The sequence below is a fragment of the Onychostoma macrolepis genome, chromosome 17 (assembly GCF_012432095.1).
Source record: "Onychostoma macrolepis isolate SWU-2019 chromosome 17, ASM1243209v1, whole genome shotgun sequence".
NCBI classification, from domain to species: Eukaryota; Metazoa; Chordata; class Actinopteri; order Cypriniformes; family Cyprinidae; genus Onychostoma; species Onychostoma macrolepis.
This window is the reverse complement of record NC_081171.1, coordinates 19030112-19049731: the sequence shown is the minus strand read 5'-3', so window position 1 is coordinate 19049731 and position 19620 is coordinate 19030112. Positions and strand designations below refer to the sequence as shown.

Below are 19620 nucleotides of genomic sequence, written 5' to 3'. Positions count from 1 at the left end.
TTGTACGTATTGCTTTATCAACTTCTTAGATTGTAGCTCTAGCCCGAACTCTGTTGTGCATTGTCAGGTGTCAGTGTGAATATATACAGGCTTTGCTTGTGTGGGATTATATATACCTCTCTTTTTGTCAGAAGTTGTAGGGGGAAACAGAAAAGATAAAAAGGCATGTGTCATTCTTGAAGCGGAAACAGAGCTGAAACAGAAAAGGCCACACCCCTGACTGTCCTGTTTGGATGAAGCCTTAAAATAGAGGAAAGAATCAGAGGAGAAAAGACAACTGTTTGGACGTCAGAGCACCTAATGATGTCTCAAAAAAAGGAATAGATAAATCTGGAAAGTGCCACATGATCACAAAATCATGATCAAAACTACATGTTCCAGCTTTTCCGTACTACGACGTATAATGTCCTTGACTCAAGCCCGTGACCTACCTGTCGCTGGGCGTAACCTATAGGATCATGAGTTACAAGATAAGGGTCGGTAATGAGGATCCTCAACCGAATTTGAAGTGACGTGTTTGCCGTCCTCAAGCAGCCTACGCACATGTTTGGATTCTAGGCCAAGCAAGACGTCACTCTCATTAAATTTGAAAGGTCCTGTCAAACACGCTGAAACCCCCACAAGACAATTTGTCGCATTTTACGCAACCACAGGTAGGCTTTTGCTTCAGAAACACTCCACACAGTCTGACAACTGCTAAAACGCTCATGTGCGATGAAATTTTTTATGCATAAGGAACACCTTGTTTTCTAATGTAAAATGTGTGTGTTTATTAGCTATATATTTCATGGTTATTTAATATAGACCTTAATTACACACTCATTCAATCTATAGGCGACATCCGGCGAACAAAGACATTCATTTCCATTCAGCACAGGAAGGCTTGTTACCGAAGCGAGGTCTCATTTAAAATAATGGGCAGCAGTTGTGAGTGCAAGGTTCAGACGAGCAGGTCCTGACAGTCATTATAGAGGACATGAGTGGAGGGACAAGACAGAAAGCGTCGAAGAAAAGAATCAGGGCGTGAGGCAGACGAGGTCAAGGGATTCAGTGGCCGAGGAAGAGATGATCTGAAGCGCTTGGTAAACTTTTGCCTCAACTTTGGTTGTAATCCATAGATCTGCAAGTTTTACCACCGTTAGCCGTGACAGTGAGTCATAAGTGTTTTTTTTACACAAGCTAGCACTCTCTCTTCTCTCTTTCCCCTCACCTCCTGGTCTTTCATATCCTCATCTAAACCTCAGGATTTTTTGTGCTCACAAACTGTGAAAGATCTCAAACTTTGTTTAAAGATCATCTGTTCATCTTCTGGAGAGACATTTTTTTAAAGTAAACTGCTTTGAGATTTAAACAATATGTCAGACAAGAAATGTCTTTAGGAGTGAAAAATGAGCACTTAAATTCACTGCTATCTCAAGCTAAAACTATGTAAATTAATATACATGTTCTGAATATATATTCTGAATATAAATGAATATCTGAACATCTGAGAGGGGAATGTGGCAGTGGAACATTAAAAAAGGCTCCAGCTTTTCTTATTATCAAGGTTGTGATAACATTAGCCTTCCTGTCATTAGCATTCAAGAGCCAACACAGAAAGATGCACAGACTACTGCAAGATTATGTACACGAGATCTACAAAATGAGGCTAATGCCGGCCATGTTAACCAGCCAAACCTTGACCCTTTAAGACAAAATGAATTTCCGGTCTATAGTTCTTTCTAAAGGTCTAAAACTGTCTGTTATCTAGTAGTGTGATGTTATGCAAATACTGTAAATCCTTTTCATGAAATGCCCATTAAAAGGCAATCAGCAGGGACATGTTATGGTCACTTCAGGGAAGCAATTTGCCGTTTATGATCATGTGATCCTGTGTGGTGCATTTGTAGGAGTCATTCGGGAAATTGGTGTAATTTATTTGAGATGCCGTGTGGGAAACTCATTTAAACCCTACACGAAATTATTATATAATATTATTTTATAATAAATTTGAATTAAAAGATGCTACATTTAATGCAAACCCTTTATTTGCCACAGTAATCTTAACTGATATAAATATGAATTTTGATGTTATGTTAAAATAACATTCAGATTAAACCTTTGGGTAAGGTGTACTAATCAGCCATATGAGACAATAATGCCTTACAATAGTGTTCACTTAAAGTAGTTATGCTCACTTTCGAATGGAATTCCCCCTGTGAATTCACATGATGTCACTTCCTCTAATGTCATTTAAAAGACACTTCTCTGTTGGCGATTATTCTAGTGTGACTGGGGGGGGAAAAAATATCATAGAAAAGTTAGCATCTATATGCTATATAAAAAATGCATAGACTTTCAAATATATAAAAAATCACCATTAACACATTACATAATATTTCAACACAGCTGGTTTCTAATTAAATTTGAATGAACAGCTTTAAGATTGTAAAATAGCTGATTTTTGTGTTTAGTACACCATCAGACAATGATTTTCATGGAATGACACTGTAATCAGGGATTTCAGGGATGCATTAATGAACGTGTCACATCTGGAAGAGAAGAACAGCACGACATTTGCATCATACACCTCTGCAATCATCTCATGTATTACAGTCTCATTTTTACCCTGCTGCATTCCTCTGTCACTGACATGCAATAAACAGAGCTGAGCCTATCTGCCTCCAGAGAGGCTCCATGCAATACCCAGAATCCCAGTGTTTGTAAAAGCACAAATATCCTTCCCACACGTGTCAGTCTGGAGCTAAAGCTTTGGTTCTCTCTTAAAACTGACAGGTAAAACACCCCCTCTTATTTTTGTTGATGCACAAACAAGATGGATGCTATTGTTAAATCTCTTGTACTAACTAATATGAGGGTTTCTTTAAATAACTGTCTGTGGGCAGTGTTGTTCTGAATCACATTTAGATTTTCAGGGTAGCAGCAAAAGAAGAGTTACTGTAGTTATAAAGACCCTTAAATTGACTCTTATACAACAGTTTCAGCTACATAATATGGTATGATGAGTCTGACTTTTACCACACATAAATTTAATTTGAACATTTTTCATTTGAGCCAGTTATAAATATTCTGATTATCATTGGAAGTGTTCCAGGGGAATCTGAAGTGGTATTTTTTTAGGGAACTAATATATTAAAGTTGTCATTTCCATATGAACACACACCATATATAATGTAAAATGTATTTATTACCAGAATATATTTTTTATATAACACCAATCTTTGGTTTGACAAGTGTTGTGCTCACTGAAACAGTCACGCATTGTGATACATATGCATTCATGCTGCTTAAAATAATTTGCTGCAAAACCAGAGCTTATGCCTAAACTATTGTATATGTTGATATATAAAGCAGCAACAGTGAACCAAATATGAATGAAATATAACACTGAGAGCATATCTGTATGGCAGCATATGATAGAAGAGCAATGCAGGTGCATAACCGGTTCAAGGTTTGTAAAGATGCATTGCTTAAAGAAACGTATAAATGAAGAAATAAGCACCGAAACAGGGTATGAGTCACAATCTGCTGAGCCCTGAGATGTGAAAATATTTCCATAGTTGGAAAGATGAAGTTTCATTTGTAAATCGTGAAACTTTCAAGGACTGTATAATGCTTGGGATCAACAGGTCTGCTGAAGTAAAGGCTGACTAAGGTGAAGGATGTATCTGTTGTGTGTGCAGATATTCTTGAGTCTCAAAATAATGCAGGCTCTTCATGCGAGGCTTTTCTAGGAGATTCTGTCTTTTCAAAACAGATTTTGGATTCCAGTCCTGGTCCTTTCCAGCACATGTGTTAAAGCAAATGCCAGCCAGCTTGTAAGCCAGTTTTTGTATTCGTATAATTTCCATGGGCAAATAGCACATTCTGCTATGTGGTTAGGCATCGTAATGTCAGTTTACTTTCTTGTGCATCACTTATATTGTTTTGTAAATTAAAGTTGTCCATTCAAGCAGCTCAAACCCTCTGCTAAAGACCCACCTATCACTGACACACACACACACACACATACAAACGCAGTTCATATCAAACTCTCTTCAGGAGCTGGTGTAGATGGCGTCTCATCCACAGACTCTTGTTCTGGCCAGCGACCGTGGCGGTAGACGAAATAATATTCCGTACGTGGCTCACTGTGGTGCAAACTGGATTTGATGGTGAGAGGAAACTCCTCGGGAGCCAAAGGCTTGTAATGGCCGTCCAGCAGCACGCTTAGGCAATAAGACTCAGGATCCAGCACCTCAAACTTCTCTGCACACTGATTGCACAGGTCCTGAGCGGTAGTGTTGGGACGCAATCCCAAGGTCTTGGTGTTGGATCCAGCCTCCAGGAAGGACACATTAATGAAGTCCTGACAGGAAGGTGGAACAAAATAAAGAAAAATAAATTCACAGTTGACTGGCCAATGCTTTTCTAAGACATTGTGGTGGTCATAATACCTGTACAGAGGAGCGTGACGCTCTGGCTTTGTTTAGGGTGCGGCGGCGCTCCCATCGATGGATGGAGTCTTGGATCTCCAAACTCAGCTGTCTGGTCACAGCTTGTTTATCAAAATTTTTGATGTGCTCCAGAGCTCCATAAGTGGTGGTGAGATAGTACGAACCTAGAAGAATATAGATATGTAATGGTTATAACAGTAACTTTGCCGTTCTAGCTGATATTCAGTGTTGCTTTGTGACTAAAATGATAAACATTGCAAAATATGCATTTATTGGTGTCTTCAGACACTTTTTGCTCCCAGGGTTTAATTTTTATTGAAACTAACAAATTTATATTTGATGTTTTTCAAATGTATTGTATGTTGATTTTATTGTTTTACTTTCGTCTTAGACCCAGACTTTTAATCTTAAAATATGAAAATCTATCATAAAATTATTGGTACATTATAGAAGCTGTGACAATCTAAACAAAGAGTGAAAAAGACGATAAGACAGTTCGAAAATTAAGATAAATATCACCCTTGTTTAAAATATTCTAATTATTTCCAATCAAGTTGTAAGTTAAAATATGGAAAAAGTGCAAAATATTATTTCATTTTATGTATTTACACTAAAAAAATTTGAGCGAACTTAAAAAAATTTTTTTTTTTTTTACCAGCTTCAGCAGATTTTGGAGTTTGCTCAACTTATTTTTGAGGGAGATTCTCAAATTTTTGTTGTATAAACTTAAAATGACAAGTTGAGAAAACTCAAAAATCTGCTGAAGCTGGTTGCCTTAAAATTTTAAGTCGGCTCAACAATTTTCACTCAGTTACCGTAATTATAAAGAAACAGCAAGCAATACATTGAATTAAACATAAAATTCTGAACTAGAAAGACAAACATACTCCAATAATCTTTCTTTTATTTACAACTTTCGGAAAATTCACTTTTTACATTAAGTACTATGTCAAATTGTCCTTAGGAAATAAATTAGTCAGGCATTTTATTCCAAAAATCTTTGGATATTTCCTCATCGTCATAATGCTTTTTAATACAACGCATCATTTGAGATGTAGTGGAAATATTCATGTTTATTATCAGTATGCAATCTATCCATTATTTACATAATCACAGTGACTGTGGGTTTTTGTACGTTCACTATATGGCTTGGGGGTGTGTGTGTGTGTGTGTGTGTGTGTGTGTCCTCACCCTCTCCGAGCTGCAGTGCCGGATCCATTAGCTCCATCATGTACTCCACATCCAGCATCAGAGCGCTGATGTTACAGCGAGCCAAAACGTACATCAGCACGGGCAGGAAATCATCAGCCCCGTGAGCCTTTCCTGTTACATAACAATCAGGAAATAATCAAAATATATTCATTAATAAAATACCAAAGCATTAAATCATTCATATCATATCGCATCAATAATACAACAAGCTCAGAAAAAGAATTTACTCGTACAGTACGTGGCAATCCATTGCTTTGAGAATAAAATCTGCATTGTGGAAAATGCTGCTAGAGGGGGCAGATCGATGTGTTGACCACTAACAGTGTACACACTCATTGCAACACTTCAAAGATTCCTGTTTAGTCAATTGCACTCCCTGTATTTTATTTGTATGTAGAACAAGAAATATATGCTGGACAGAAATGCACCCTGGACTGCATCTGGACTCCTGCCAGTACAATACAATTCAGAATATGCTGAGAGAGCTGTGCTGTATACTATAAGCGTCACAAGACTGACATTATGCTGTATGGGCAATAGGGCCAAATCGTTTTAAAACTTCTGTCTTTTAATGCTTAAATTTGGACATTCGACAATTAATCTTTTAGAAGAATACAAAAACATATGTTGGATGTAAAAACTGGCTTGTATCTGTACACCCATGTCCATTACTTATCAAATATAGTCAACCATAAACTAACATCTGGCTCATTTAAATATTGAAAAACAATACTTGCAGCTGTGAACATGAAAGATGAAGTCTGTAGCAAATTCATTCTGTACCTGTCGCTGTTAGTCTATGTTTTTGCACTAGCTTTATCACCAGTGCAGTGAAGTAGACTGTAAATAAAATAGCTGTCAATTTGTTGGCCAAACTGGAAAGCTAATTCTTCCTTGGATCCCTCAGGAATTTTTTTAATGGGTTTTTAGAGAAGCGGTTGTTGATTTCAGAGTAAAATAAGGCTCTGTGGCTTACATTAGCTGAAGAGATTTTCATGTTTTTAAGCACACAGAGTCTAGTTCTTGTGTTAGTTGTAGTCCATAGTTGGAAATTTGTCATCAACTTGTGTTTTTAAATTGCACAACTATTTCAAAATTCACATTTGTGTGCAACGTTGTAAAACAAAACAGGAAAGTCTCAGCAATATTAACCACAGGCCCTTTTTTGCTCAGATATTAAATCCATTATTCTTAAAACAAGCTGAACAGCTCTGTTTTCAGTTGTACAGTTGCAACCTGTTCACGTTGAAATAATTACATGTTTTCTATGATACTACAAAGGCTTGCACACAACCACAGATGTAACTTGTCTGCAGTATATTGAGCTTTCAAAGAAAATGATTCATTGGGATTTCATCTGTTTCGATGTTCATTTCAAAACAGTGCTATGCATTGAAATGAAGTAGCAATGCAATTTTAAAAGAAAATTGCATTGGAATATGTTGCATTTTAATCTTGGTAATTTAGAGGCGATGTAGTGTTCTCTGTGCAAGTTAATTGTCCCATTAGATGTGCATTTCATTACTTCAGTATTACATTCCCACAGGAAACCTAGTCCTTTTATTATGGATCCAAAAATAGCACCTGCAGTGTAATAAAGTAAGGTTAATTTAAGATGATAAAATCAACAAAAGGAGAGCAATGAAAACTACAGAACCAAAATTTCTATCTTAACTTACTAGGGTTACACAGTCGACAAATCTGTAAACCCATTGGAAATATCTGTAGTTGAGTTAAACTTAAGTTTAATTGGTAGATTAAAAAGATTTAATGAAACAATGCAAAATGTCAGTGTTGATCACACTGATAATCTTTCTCTATAAAATGTGTGTTTTATAAGAGTTTGTGAAACAGAAGTTTGTTAAATGAACCATAGCCGAAACAACAGAGATTGTTTTGGACTTCAGAAAAGGGTTGTTGATGCCTATGAGACTAGAAAGTGTTGCCAAACCATTGCTTTAGATTGCGGTTTGGAAGTTGTAATAGAGGAAATGGATTTCATTTGTGACTGTTCTTTGGGGTGAATAATTCTTTGAATAACACTTGAATAATAGCTCAGAATCTGCAAGCATTGCTCGTCTGGGCTAATCTCAGTGCTCATGAATACCTATTAAAGAAGGCACTGAAACAAGAATAGTGTGCATGGAAGGATAAAAAAGAAATATAGTAGATCAGTGGCTCTCAACTGATGTGTTGCAACCCAAAGGTGGGTCATGACGGTTTGCTCTGATAGCAGAGGGGGAAAAAAACAATAGTAAATACAAAACACAACTGAATAATTGTGCATTGTTAGAAAAATTTTAAAATTGAAAAAAAAAAAGTGAAATTTCTCTGTTATTCATCCATCATTTGGTATAGAAGCAGTCAGTTAAGGCAGATGCCAATTATTATATATATTATAAATATTTCATTATTGAAACTGTAACCAAAATATGTCCAACAGTACATTAATTATGGCTTCATTGCAACAAGGTCATGGCTCATGGCTTGTGCCAACCACACTGTGTTTTGTGCTGTGAATTATTAACTGTTGAAAACCATTAAAAATATTTTTTTATTCAAATTAAAAATTCACTTCCTACAAATTAGAAATTCAATTTAAAATGTATTTAATATATTTGCAATTTTTTTTTTTTTTTTTTTATGTAACAATAATTTTGCATAATAGTAGGCCTAAACTATTCATGATAATATTAATAAATTCAGTTGTTGAATATTATTCAGGATTTAGGATTTTTACTTTCAGTCTTATTGGGTCTGCACTTGATGTCCAGTGTAAAATCTTGATCCTGAAGCCAGGTGAAAACCACTGTAATAACACATACTTTTCACTTTCATCTTAAGCCTAGAAAACTGCCTGAATCACATAATGACAAAATGACAGAGAATGTACTGTATAAACGTGAAAAATGTTCTGAAAACAAAGTCCTGCAGGTCCAACAACAACAGCAAAAATCCCCATTTTAAATTTCGATCAGTTTCACAGTAATATTTAAATATAAGACTGCTCTCTCAGATCCAATGAATTGTGAATTGCACATGTAATTTTAGAGAATTGTATGACAAAAACTGTATTATATGACAAGTATTTCTACAAAAACCATGTGTCATGACTTTGAAGAAAGCGAAAGGAAATGCATCATTTTAACTAAAATAGATATGCTGGTCAGTGTCAATTAAAGATTTAAACTTATGAATGTGAATCTCCTGCAATTTCACACACACAAAAGTGATCACTTAAAATGCAGATGAAGGTTAGCTCAAATTTACACAGGACTGCAGATAATACAAAAAGCCTGAAAAATTGTAACTCTATCACTTCATCAGAGTGAAGTGCTTGGTTTGCAGAACTAAAAAAAAAAAAAAAGCCTTTCAGAACAGGTGGTCTTACTTTGTTGTTTTGCACGCATAATAATACAGACAAGAGCTTTAAAAGTTAATATTATGATAAATACTATGCATGTCCAGTTCTGTAAACAGCTCTCTGCACAAACGCTGTCTTTTGCAGCTGTAGCACTTCCTTATTTGGAGGCGCTAATGACAGTTTTGATGAAATCAGGACTAATTTTGGGGTGAGGAGGAAAAGGCGGAGTTTGGGCTGTGTAGAGAAACATCGGTTACGTGTTTTCTGTCCCTCTCTGTTCAGAGGTTGTGCTCTTTCCACCATATTCTCTGGAACTGATGAGTAATGATCTGAGCTACAGTTCCCAAAAGCATCGTAAACCTAAGTAGATCATAGAAACCATTGGCAACAATGATCTCCAAGAATCTTAGGAAGCTTAAAATTCATTCGGGAAACAGCCCTGACTGATGACATTACATATATCATTTATTATATAACTACAGATATAACTTTCCAAAAGTTGCTAAATTTACTTCAACTGTACATTTATCAGGGTCTCTGATTCACAATATTCCAAAAGAAACCCACCTGGAGAGCCTACAGACATGGATTCATAGATGATTTTGCAGGTCTTGAGGAGCAGGTCGATCTTCTTCTGAGGTGAATATTCTTGGTGCAGGTTACCCAGCTTTGTTTGAATTTTCTCCATAATGGCCATTTCAGGAACACTGGTGATGACCCCCAGGTCTGTGGTGGTCGTCCCCTGAACCACTTGCTGGTTTTCTTTTAGTTTCTTCAAATCTCCTGCACGGGAGTGGATATCCTTCAGTCCGTTATACACAGCCTCTCGTAAGGGTTTCAGGACACTTTTGCATAGTGCTGCTTCAATAATCATCTCTGAAGAGGGGGAAACAGTTATCAGATACACCATAAGCAACTGAAAAAAAATGTTTATGTATAATGCATGAACATAAGAGAAATGCCATACCATCTCCAAGATACATATTATTTCTTTATACATTATTTATCTGTATCTAACTTTAAATTATAGTAATCCATGAGGATATGGCTTCAAATATTATATACTGCGAAAGTCTTACTAAGACATTAATACATTTTTAATACTTTGATGCTACATAGAAGGAAAAGCTGCAAACATATCTTGTGTCTCAGTGTATGCAAGAGTGTTCATTTTCCTCAGGGGAAAATATGAAACTTTCTTCATAATGCACCCACAAACACTATGAAAGTTAGAAATGCTAGAAGATCCCGGTCTTTCTCTCTAAGCAATGAATTGAAAATAAAAGGTAATCTTGGTCTAGTGTGGTCTTGTTACTTCATTAGGTTTTTTGTAGGGACTGAGCAACAAAACAGAGAGAAGCTCAGTCTTTACAGATGGTCTATTAAAGCTTAATATGTAAGATGGTGGCAACAATCTTCTGCTTGAATGGTGCTTTGCTTGGATGATTCTAGCACTGCAAAGTGCATCAACAATACAAAACAGACACTAGACGAGTTCTGTTCTCACATTTTTATGCAAATATTAGGATTAAAAAAAATTCTGGATTGGATACACTAAGATGTAAATAAAACTTCTAAAATGCACATTAAAAATGTATATGCTTGCTTGTGCTTTTATTTGGTAAACATGCTATTTTGTCTTTGAATAATTGGTTATGATTATGTCATAGATCCCAGACATAAGCCAGTTTATGGCAATATCTAGCACACAAGAATTTCATCAAAGCATTTTGGCTAGGCACTTTATACTGCAAATAATTTAGTATATTTAATAAAAGAGGCACAGTGGCTTCCCTGCTGGCTACAACTTCCATTATTATTTGAATTTTGTGCCAGTTTTCCCAGAATCTATGGTTTTGTTCTCTAGAATATATGGAATGGAAATGCAGTTTTATTCGCACATTGATTTTGGGATAATCTTAATTTTCCTTTTAATTACATTTGCTTGGAATGGAAATGTACTTGCATCAGTAGCTAAAGGTCTAAACATTTTCACAAATGATTGTTTAGATAAAAAAACAATTTTGACAGTAAATATAATGCAGATGTCAATTACCCAGTTTCTCCTCGGAGTATCCGGCTGCTTCCTGAAGATTTTGCAGCTCTGCACTCTGGATCAGATAGCTTTTCAGTTGGGTTATCATCTGCCTGATTTCTTGGAGCATCTCTGTGCTGGAGGTGTGTTTCCGCATGGTGTCCAAAGTGAAAGCTCGATAATCCTTAACAAGGTTCCCAAAGTATGTGTTCCCATCTCGGGACAGTTCGACAATGCGCTTCTGCAACTTACGGTCTGCGTTCATGAAGCCCGTGAGGACATTTGAGAGGTTCGCCATAGATACCATTGACAGTCGTTGCTTAGCGGTCTAACATAATTGTTGGGGTCCTCTTCATGACAGTACCTGTTGCTGCATTGGTCTCCACCTCCTCCTCTGTGCTGCTGGTTGAGTAGGAGTCATGGTCTGGTGGAGCTCCACCATCAGGAGAGTACAGAGAAACATCTGAGACTTTGGGATTACCGGCATTGATGCAGAGCGAGTGGCGGACGGGACTGGGGCTGCTTGAGTTTAAAGGAACGATGGAAGTGGACTCTTGAGGAATTGGCTTGAGTGAGTTTACAAAGCTTTGGGAGACATGTCCGGTCAGATTCTGAGAGAATCTTTTCTTCCTGGGGGGTGCCACTGGAGCATTAGGTCTCTTCGGTTGAGGTGCTACCTCTAGAGTCACCACTGTAGCTCCATTTGTTACCTTAGACTCTTCCACTGGCACTTCCTTAAGTTGCTGAGTCTCTGGGTCCATAGGCTTGTCTCTTTCTTCCATACTGTCATCTAGACAAATGAGGGATGCTACCGGGACTTGTGGAATATTGTCCTTTGCATCTGTGGAGGTGCTGGTGTGGACTTCCTGCTGCGTTGGTTCCTCTGAAGCTTGCTTTTCAGAGAGCCTCCGTCGGATTGGTATTGGAGGAACTCGATGTGAAGACGTATTAGAAAGCTGTTTTCCTTCTTTGCCCTGAGCTGGTTGTAAGACAGCTGGCTTTTCACGCTCAGTGCTTGGGGCAGGAGTTCCCTGTCTCTCTTGTTCTCTGTCTGCACGCTCAGAGTCACTTCCTTCCCCTTTCTGGACTGAAGGGGGAGGAGAACTGAGAACTGCCTTGAACTCCCCTTTTGATGGCTTGGCTAATACATAGTTTTGAGAACAATCAGGTGCACTGGGAGGACGAGGGCGTAGGGGTGGTGGCCTTTTGTATTTGGGCAGAGCCTGGACTGGTGTGTTGAGACTCTGGGTCCTCAAAACAGGGGCAGAAGAGGTGGGTGGCAAGCTGTTGCTGCATTCCTCAATGAAAATTGGGTTGACATACCAAAGCCGGTCACTGCCGATGGAAATCTGGATTTCACAGGAGCTGCTTTGCCCCTGCCTATCCAGAGCGCCACAACTACCAGAAATGTTTTCCACTTCCTCATGACTATTCAGAGCTGAGTTCCAGAACTCTGTGTTGGCATGAGAAATTTGTTCATGTTAGCACACTGCTAAATTAAGCTATGAACTATGTCAGCATTATTTCATCATTCAGATTGCCTGGAAATGTCTTCAGAATGTATCACTTAGCTTTAGGTACAGCATTGCCCATTGTACCATTACCTTTGTTTAGCACTTCCTATGGATTATCATAGAAATTAAGTAATGTTAAGGAGTAACACTAATACGGGCACTATTTTTTTTTTCTGATCGAAAAAGTTTTACACAAAAAGATGTGAAAAACTATCTCAAATGAGAATGAGTCATCTTAATAACCTAATAAAAGCTGTTTTATTTTACATCAAGTAGGTTGTTTTGAGTAGCAGGTGACATGTTGAGATCACATGACCTCAAATGCTACTACATTTTTTTTTTTTGTTCTTGGTATTAATTAGGCTAATCATGGTTGATTACTAATGGAGCAATTTTACAATCGTATGAGCAGGCCCACACAAGAAGGTGAAAACAGAAAAGTTCAGCAGAATCCGCCAAAAATGGAACACATCCTACACATGCTCTGTCCCTTGCACATTCGTTTTTAGATGGCATGGGACACTCATACATACACATAATGAAACGTTCAGTCAACTTCTGCATTTTCATGGTATTGTACACGCTATCTGTTCTGCCCACCCCTCTTGCCTATAGGGCAGCATGTGAGTCAGGGCTACTACTGAATAAGAGATCTGTTTAACACATTTTACAATATTTACCTGAAAACCGTTCAGAAAGTGTAAGACTGCAGACACGAGTGCAACTTAACCCAAACAAAAATTAATCGATTGTTCTGTCTTACCTGATCCTAGAGAAGAGATCACCTCCATGTCCTCATATTTAGCTACCTTTTGAATGACCTGAGGTAACTTCAGGGGAAAAGGAAGGATGTCGCTGAGTAAAAAAGATAAATGAAAAGTGTGAGTGTATTGTGAAAAAATTCAATCAAGCAAAATACGTATGCATGGAGCTTTGTTATTTGTTTTTTATCTTACCGGCTAACACAGTAGAAAGCAATGAGTTTAAAAATGTTCTCAAACACCAGCACAGACCCTTCAAGGTATAGCACTGCAGCAAATGAAAGAAACAGAAGTGTTAATGCTAGGCACACATCCGCTCCCCGATGTTACCTTTCAGCCATAATACTTCAATTTATTGGTGGCACTAGTTTATGATGTTTGTTTGTGTGACTTTTTTCCTGGTGACACAGAAACACTAAAATAGAAGGAACTCACTGGCGAATTTCTGTAAGGGTGGGAAGGGGGATAATGATGAATGGCAATGTGTAAATAAACATGTCAAACTGACCGTCCTCCACTTACAGAGTTTATTTCTGACAAAAAAAAAAAAAAGCTTAAAGGACTTTTCAGCTTTATAACAGCTGGACAAAAAAGACAAGACTGCTTTGTAAAGATTGTGAAAATGACCACACGTATGCATTCACGCACACACACAAGAGACAGCAGGAAATGAAGCTATAAGAGGCCAGTGCAGGACATCCTGTAACTGCAATGCAGGGTTAGGTACAGGAAACCTGTGGCCCGCAGTTTCTACAAACCCCACCACCAAGCCCCTGCAATACCCTTTCAGGTCTGTTTATACCTCTATTCTCGCTCTCAAAACATCTATGCGGATGTGATCAGGTATATATGCAAATTAGTTTGTGCGTGGGCCTGTCTGTGTGGATGTGTTTAGGTCTGTATGCAAATGTGTTTGTGCGTGGGTTTGTCTCCGGCATAAAGGCATTCTATGCATAAACTTTCCTAAATCAAGTTGAAAGAACACTCATTTCTCAATGCAAAATAACTCACAGGACTTTTCTTCCTTTATAGGCAGTTCTTTGACATGGGGCTCCCCCAGCTGGTCAGGAAGGCGCACTGCCAGTATCATCGTTTTTTGACTTGCATCCCTCCTGACTAAAAAGATCTGCAAAATCAAACAACTGACACAATCAGTTCAGCAGTACTAAGGTGCATATGGAATCATATCAGGGTAAGTAATTAATAACATTAAGATGAACTTGTAAGGGTATGTTCACACACAAGTCTTTTTCGAGAAACGTCTGTTCACTCGACGACGACTCCACCTATTTCAGGTATCCAAGACTAAGTTCTGTCTACTTGAATGGGAAAATCCTGAAAATCTCAAAAACTGCTAGCAAAACTCAGGCTGGACCAGACAATGCGCATATGCAGTCTTATATTGCATGTTGAACTTTTTTTACATTCATAGTGATACAAGTGCATCATCTTGATAAGGTCTTTGGAAATAGAAAAAGCTGCAGTGTTTTTAAAACAAAATAATTACTAATCATCCTAGCTAAGAAGCTTCTTTGACTTATATGTGACTCTGGATCACAAAAACAATTTTTTGAAATTTTTTATATTTACACATCTGATAGCGGAATAAATAAGCTTTCCATTGATGCATGGTTTGTTAGGATCGAACAATATTTGCCTGAGATACAACTATTTAAAAATCTGGAATCTGAGGGTGCAAAAAAATCTAAATAAAGTTGGCCAAATTAAGTCCTTAGCAATGCATATTACTAATCAAAAATTAAGTTTTGATATATTTACGGTAGGAGATTTTTACTTAATATACTAATGATTTTTCGCATAAAAGAAAAATCAATAATTTTGACCCATACAATGTATTGTATTGTATTGCTACAAATATACCCGTGCAACGTTTTGTGGTCCAGGGACACATATAGATACTGAACACAAATGCTTGCCCCTTGCTTTCACCCCACTTTTTCTGACTGGTCCACTGTTTTGGACTGTTCCGAAGTTCGAAGTTGAATTTGTTTGAACTTGATGCAAGGTCTTGCATTAAAATGTGGTTTAAAAACAAGATATTCTCTTGCAAGATGCTGAAAAAGCATTCAGGCATGGCGCAATGGTTAAAAATATATTTGATTGCCTGTTAAATAAATAATAATACAGCATGAACTTCTCACCCCAGGAAACTCCTTGCTGAGTATGTGCATGGCTCGGTCCTGCTTCATTCCCAGTTGAAGCCACACTGGACACGTCTTAATCAGTTTCTCCAGGATGCTGATACCAGGAGGAATAGGTTTATTGGATTTGCTAACTGGAGATGTAGGGACTGGTGGTTTTGGGACTACCGGTGGAGGTGGTCTGGGTTGAGGTGGAGATGAGGGTCTAACACCAGGAGGTGGAGGTGGTCTAGGCAGAGCAGTGGAGGAGCTCTTAGGAAGAGCAGAGGGGAGTTGTGCTGGGAGGGGTGGCTTTGGGACCTGAGGAGACATGGGTTTCTGGGGAGGAGGTGGGGATGGTTTGGAGTTAAGTTTAGGTGAGGAAGGTTGTACACATGAGATTGGGGGTGAAGTAGGAAGCGGATGGGAGGCGGGGTCAGGGGATGGGTTGTCAGAGATATCAACCAATGGGAAGGTCGTTGTAGAAGTCAAGGAAGAAGGAGGACTTAGAGGAAGAGGAGAGGTTTGTGAATGGAAAGATGCCTGAATGGGTGAAGATGGTTTGGAGAGGCCTGAAGGCGCTGTGGAAGGGCCAGGGGAGAGCATAGTGCATAATGAGGACAAGCAGAACTTTGAGAAGAATCCGATGAATGTATTTTAGGTCACCCTGCAGACATAAGAAAGATTGTAAAGATCTTAGTATAACAAAATTGAATATGAACACATTGCAACTCAAGAATGACTTGTCAGATAACCACTGCAACATAAAAGAAAAACAGAAGTCTCTGCCTATGTCGATTTTTTTCTCTCTCTTTCCCTTTAAAACATGAGGTCAATGCAGAATGTCATATGATCGTAATAAATGTGCCAATACGGCTAAGTTGTGCAACAGAAAATGTGTCAGCATGTTCATGTGAGGATGAAATAAGCCTTGTATATCATAGCAGCGTTTTTGTTCTCTGTTCTCTCAGCTAAGCTGCTGCTCTCTTCCATTCTTCCTTTTTCTTGGCTACCAGGATGTTTCCCTCTTCCAGTTCCTGCAAAAATCTCTCCTTTGCTGCATTGTTGTACTGTGATATCACATAACATAGTCTTCATGGAAATTTATAGCTTGAGCTCATGCTCAAGCTTTACCATTTTAGACAGCGAGCCAAACCTATCAATATTTATTGTTTGCTTACTGTATATGTGACCCTGGACCACAAAACCAGTCTTAAGTTGCTGGGGTATATTTGTAGTAAAAGCCAAAAATACATTGTATGGGTCAAAAGTATTGATTTTTATTTTATGCCAAAAATCATTAGGATATTAAGTAAAGATATTTTGTAAATTTCCTACAGTAAATGTATCAAAACTTAATTTTTGATCAGTAATATGCATTGCTAAGAACTTCATTTGGACAACTTTAAAGGCGATTTTCTCAATATGTTGATATTTTTGCACCCTCAGATTCCATATTTTCAAATAGTTGTATCTCGGCCAAATATTGTCCGATCCTAACAAACCATACGTCAATGGAAAGCTTTTTTATTCCGCTTAAGACTGGTTTTGTCGTCCAGGGTCACATATGAACTTGAGAACTCATAAATGAAGTCAGTATATTAACATTGCTGTATTTGTCAAGGACTGGTTGAATTCTTTGGCCTTTTCATTAATGTCCAATCACTGCAAACACAATAAAGTGATAATATCTATTAAATTAAACAGGTAGTAGACTTGACAAAGAGAGACAGAGATATAGAGACAAGCACGGTGCAATACATTGTATATAAAAATATATAAAATAATATCTTAAATATTTACCTAACCAGTTGTTGGTAAGCAAACATATTTTACATTTATAATGTTTTAAAAGCACTTCAAATATGTAAAAACCATTGCATATTTTAAGTGTATTTGAAAAGAAACAGATCTGGATCAGGGTCGTCCCTCCCACATATTCAGATTAGTGGCCCAGTAAAATGGATTTCTTTAATGAACGGTTATTAGGCTTTTAAATTTGGACCCCTAATAATCATTCACTAATATTACATTTCTGCAATTTAAAAAAAAAAGCATGAAAGTAAAGACTTCCAGCTTTCCAGATGTTGATGTTCATCCAGCCTTGTAGTTTTTCACTAAAAACTTTTTTAGTGAAAAAAGTGACCGTAATTTCACGACTTAACAAATACCTTTTCTGCTCAGTGAAGGCAAATAGTCAAAATTTCTAAGACAGAAACATTGTGTTTATACATTGTGAGTGGATGTTTGTGTATGTGCCTACTTACTCTCAGGATGCTCCGCGTTCTGAGTCCCAACAGCTGTTTTCATCGTTCACTCCTCATGCTCAACATTCTTCCCTTGGCGTCACAAATAATCCCTCATAAAATGCCCCAGAACACCGCAAAAGTTGTCCTCCATATTCTTGCTTCACTCTTTCGCTTTGTGTTTTTCTCTTTGGTGCGTTTTCCGAATTATGTATTCTTTTTGCAGATGAGCGTGAGCTGAATCGTAAAAAATGCAGAAAACCCAAAAAGGAGAAACAGAAAGGTTCACGTCTCTTTTTCTCCTTTTCTTTCTATACTTCCTGTCAGCGATGTAGTCAGGAAGGGGCTGTCCAGGGTGGTCAGCCAACCCCTTACCACCCCCTACACTCTCACACACACACAGACACGGTTGAGCTAAATAAACACACTAACAGACTACACTCTCCTTCTGCTCGTCTCTGTCTCGCATTCATAGTGAATGCAGCATAAACAATGTCTGCAGATGTGTTTACCCCAGAAACAGGGCTGTGAATAGTAAACCTCCCCCCTCCTCCCCCATAGAGTCTGAAAGTGACTGAAGTTAAACTACTCCAGATGCTCAGGAACCCCAAAAGAAGTTCCATAAGGTCCAACATATGGTTAGTTTTACCGTTGGGAGCGAATGGCATGCCATCCACCCCACCCTTTTTGATGCTCCTAATGGTTGGATCCATAATATTTGCAAAGAGCGCACATTGACGGAGAACATTAATATTACACAGCCTTCAGAAGGAGGAACATATTTGTGATGCTGCCAAGTGTAATGCACTTTTAAAGGCTTCTGTTTGCATTCGCAGGCAAGTGGACTCTAATTTCAAGCGCTTTCAAAACCCTAAGGAGCGTGAAGAACGTTTATGTTAATGCACCAAGATAATACTATGAAATTATAAGTTCAGATCGTGTGCTATGAAAATACAAATATTTTTATGTCTAATGTTTTGCATGACAAATCAATTTGTTTATTGGGCTATGCATGTTTGTAAGTACTTCACCATGGAACTGCAAACCTGTGAGCTTGCCAACAGATGCTTCCTGTCAGCGAGGTGTGACTTCCACAAGTGAGTGATCTCAAAGAAGAAAAGTCACAATCGTCGTCTTGACCCAAATGCCTCAAGTGTCAGGTTTGTAGATGAGATCTTCTCTATCGTTCACCATAGTGAAGCATCTTTATATCATTGTGGTAACTGAGTGATTGTCGCACAAACAAGAAAAAGGTGGATTCTTGGGGTGGGACTGGGAGGGAGTTGAAATGGTGGCACTGTTCTGTGTTCAGCTCAAGTGATGACTACCGTGGAATCTTGGAAGGGGGGTGGTGGGTCTGACTCACTCCTCACATCCAGGAGACTCGGTCACTCTTTCCACTCGGCTCTTACAGCTGCTGCCAATTCAGCAGAAACATGGCATGAACTTCCCAAATCACTGTATAGCTCTGCATTCAGACAGGAATAACACAGCTGGGTTTTCACACAGATACTGGCATTTCTAAATTTAGTAGTCCAGAAACATTACTTTGCCCAGTACAGTAGGAATACGTGCTAACATTAGAAATATAGAATTGTATCCTATGTACTTTTTTTTAGTTTGTTCACTTGAGTGGCATTCTGATATCAGTCCACAGGGTTTGTGCGGTTTCAGACAGACTTGTCGGTCTGTGCATTGGTGGTGGAGAATTATTTAGTGGCTCTTTCTGCAAGTTACGGTAATAGATGGCGAGAAGTGACTGTTTTGATGAGTGAGTCATTGAATCATTCATTAAGTCGATTTGTTCAAAAAACATGGATTCATTCAGTTGATTTTTGTATCTGCCCTATCCCAAATGGTAAACTTGCAGTCTTGTGGACAAAACCAGAGGTCCTATTTGTTATTTTAGGT

The 19620-nt window shown here is 38.1% G+C and overlaps 1 protein-coding gene across 1 annotated transcript; it reads right to left on the bottom strand.

The window, feature by feature from the left end:
* Positions 1-3167: 3167 nt before the first annotated feature.
* rin3 (Ras and Rab interactor 3) lies at positions 3168-19336 on the bottom strand. Its single transcript, XM_058750290.1, is given in 11 exon segments — positions 3168-4348; positions 4437-4600; positions 5628-5759; positions 9580-9888; positions 11069-11369; positions 11371-12500; positions 13325-13416; positions 13518-13590; positions 14334-14448; positions 15485-16130; positions 17731-19336. Coding segments are annotated over 10 exon segments (3228 nt in total). The 5' UTR covers positions 16070-16130; positions 17731-19336; the 3' UTR covers positions 3168-4021.
* Positions 19337-19620: the final 284 nt, after the last annotated feature.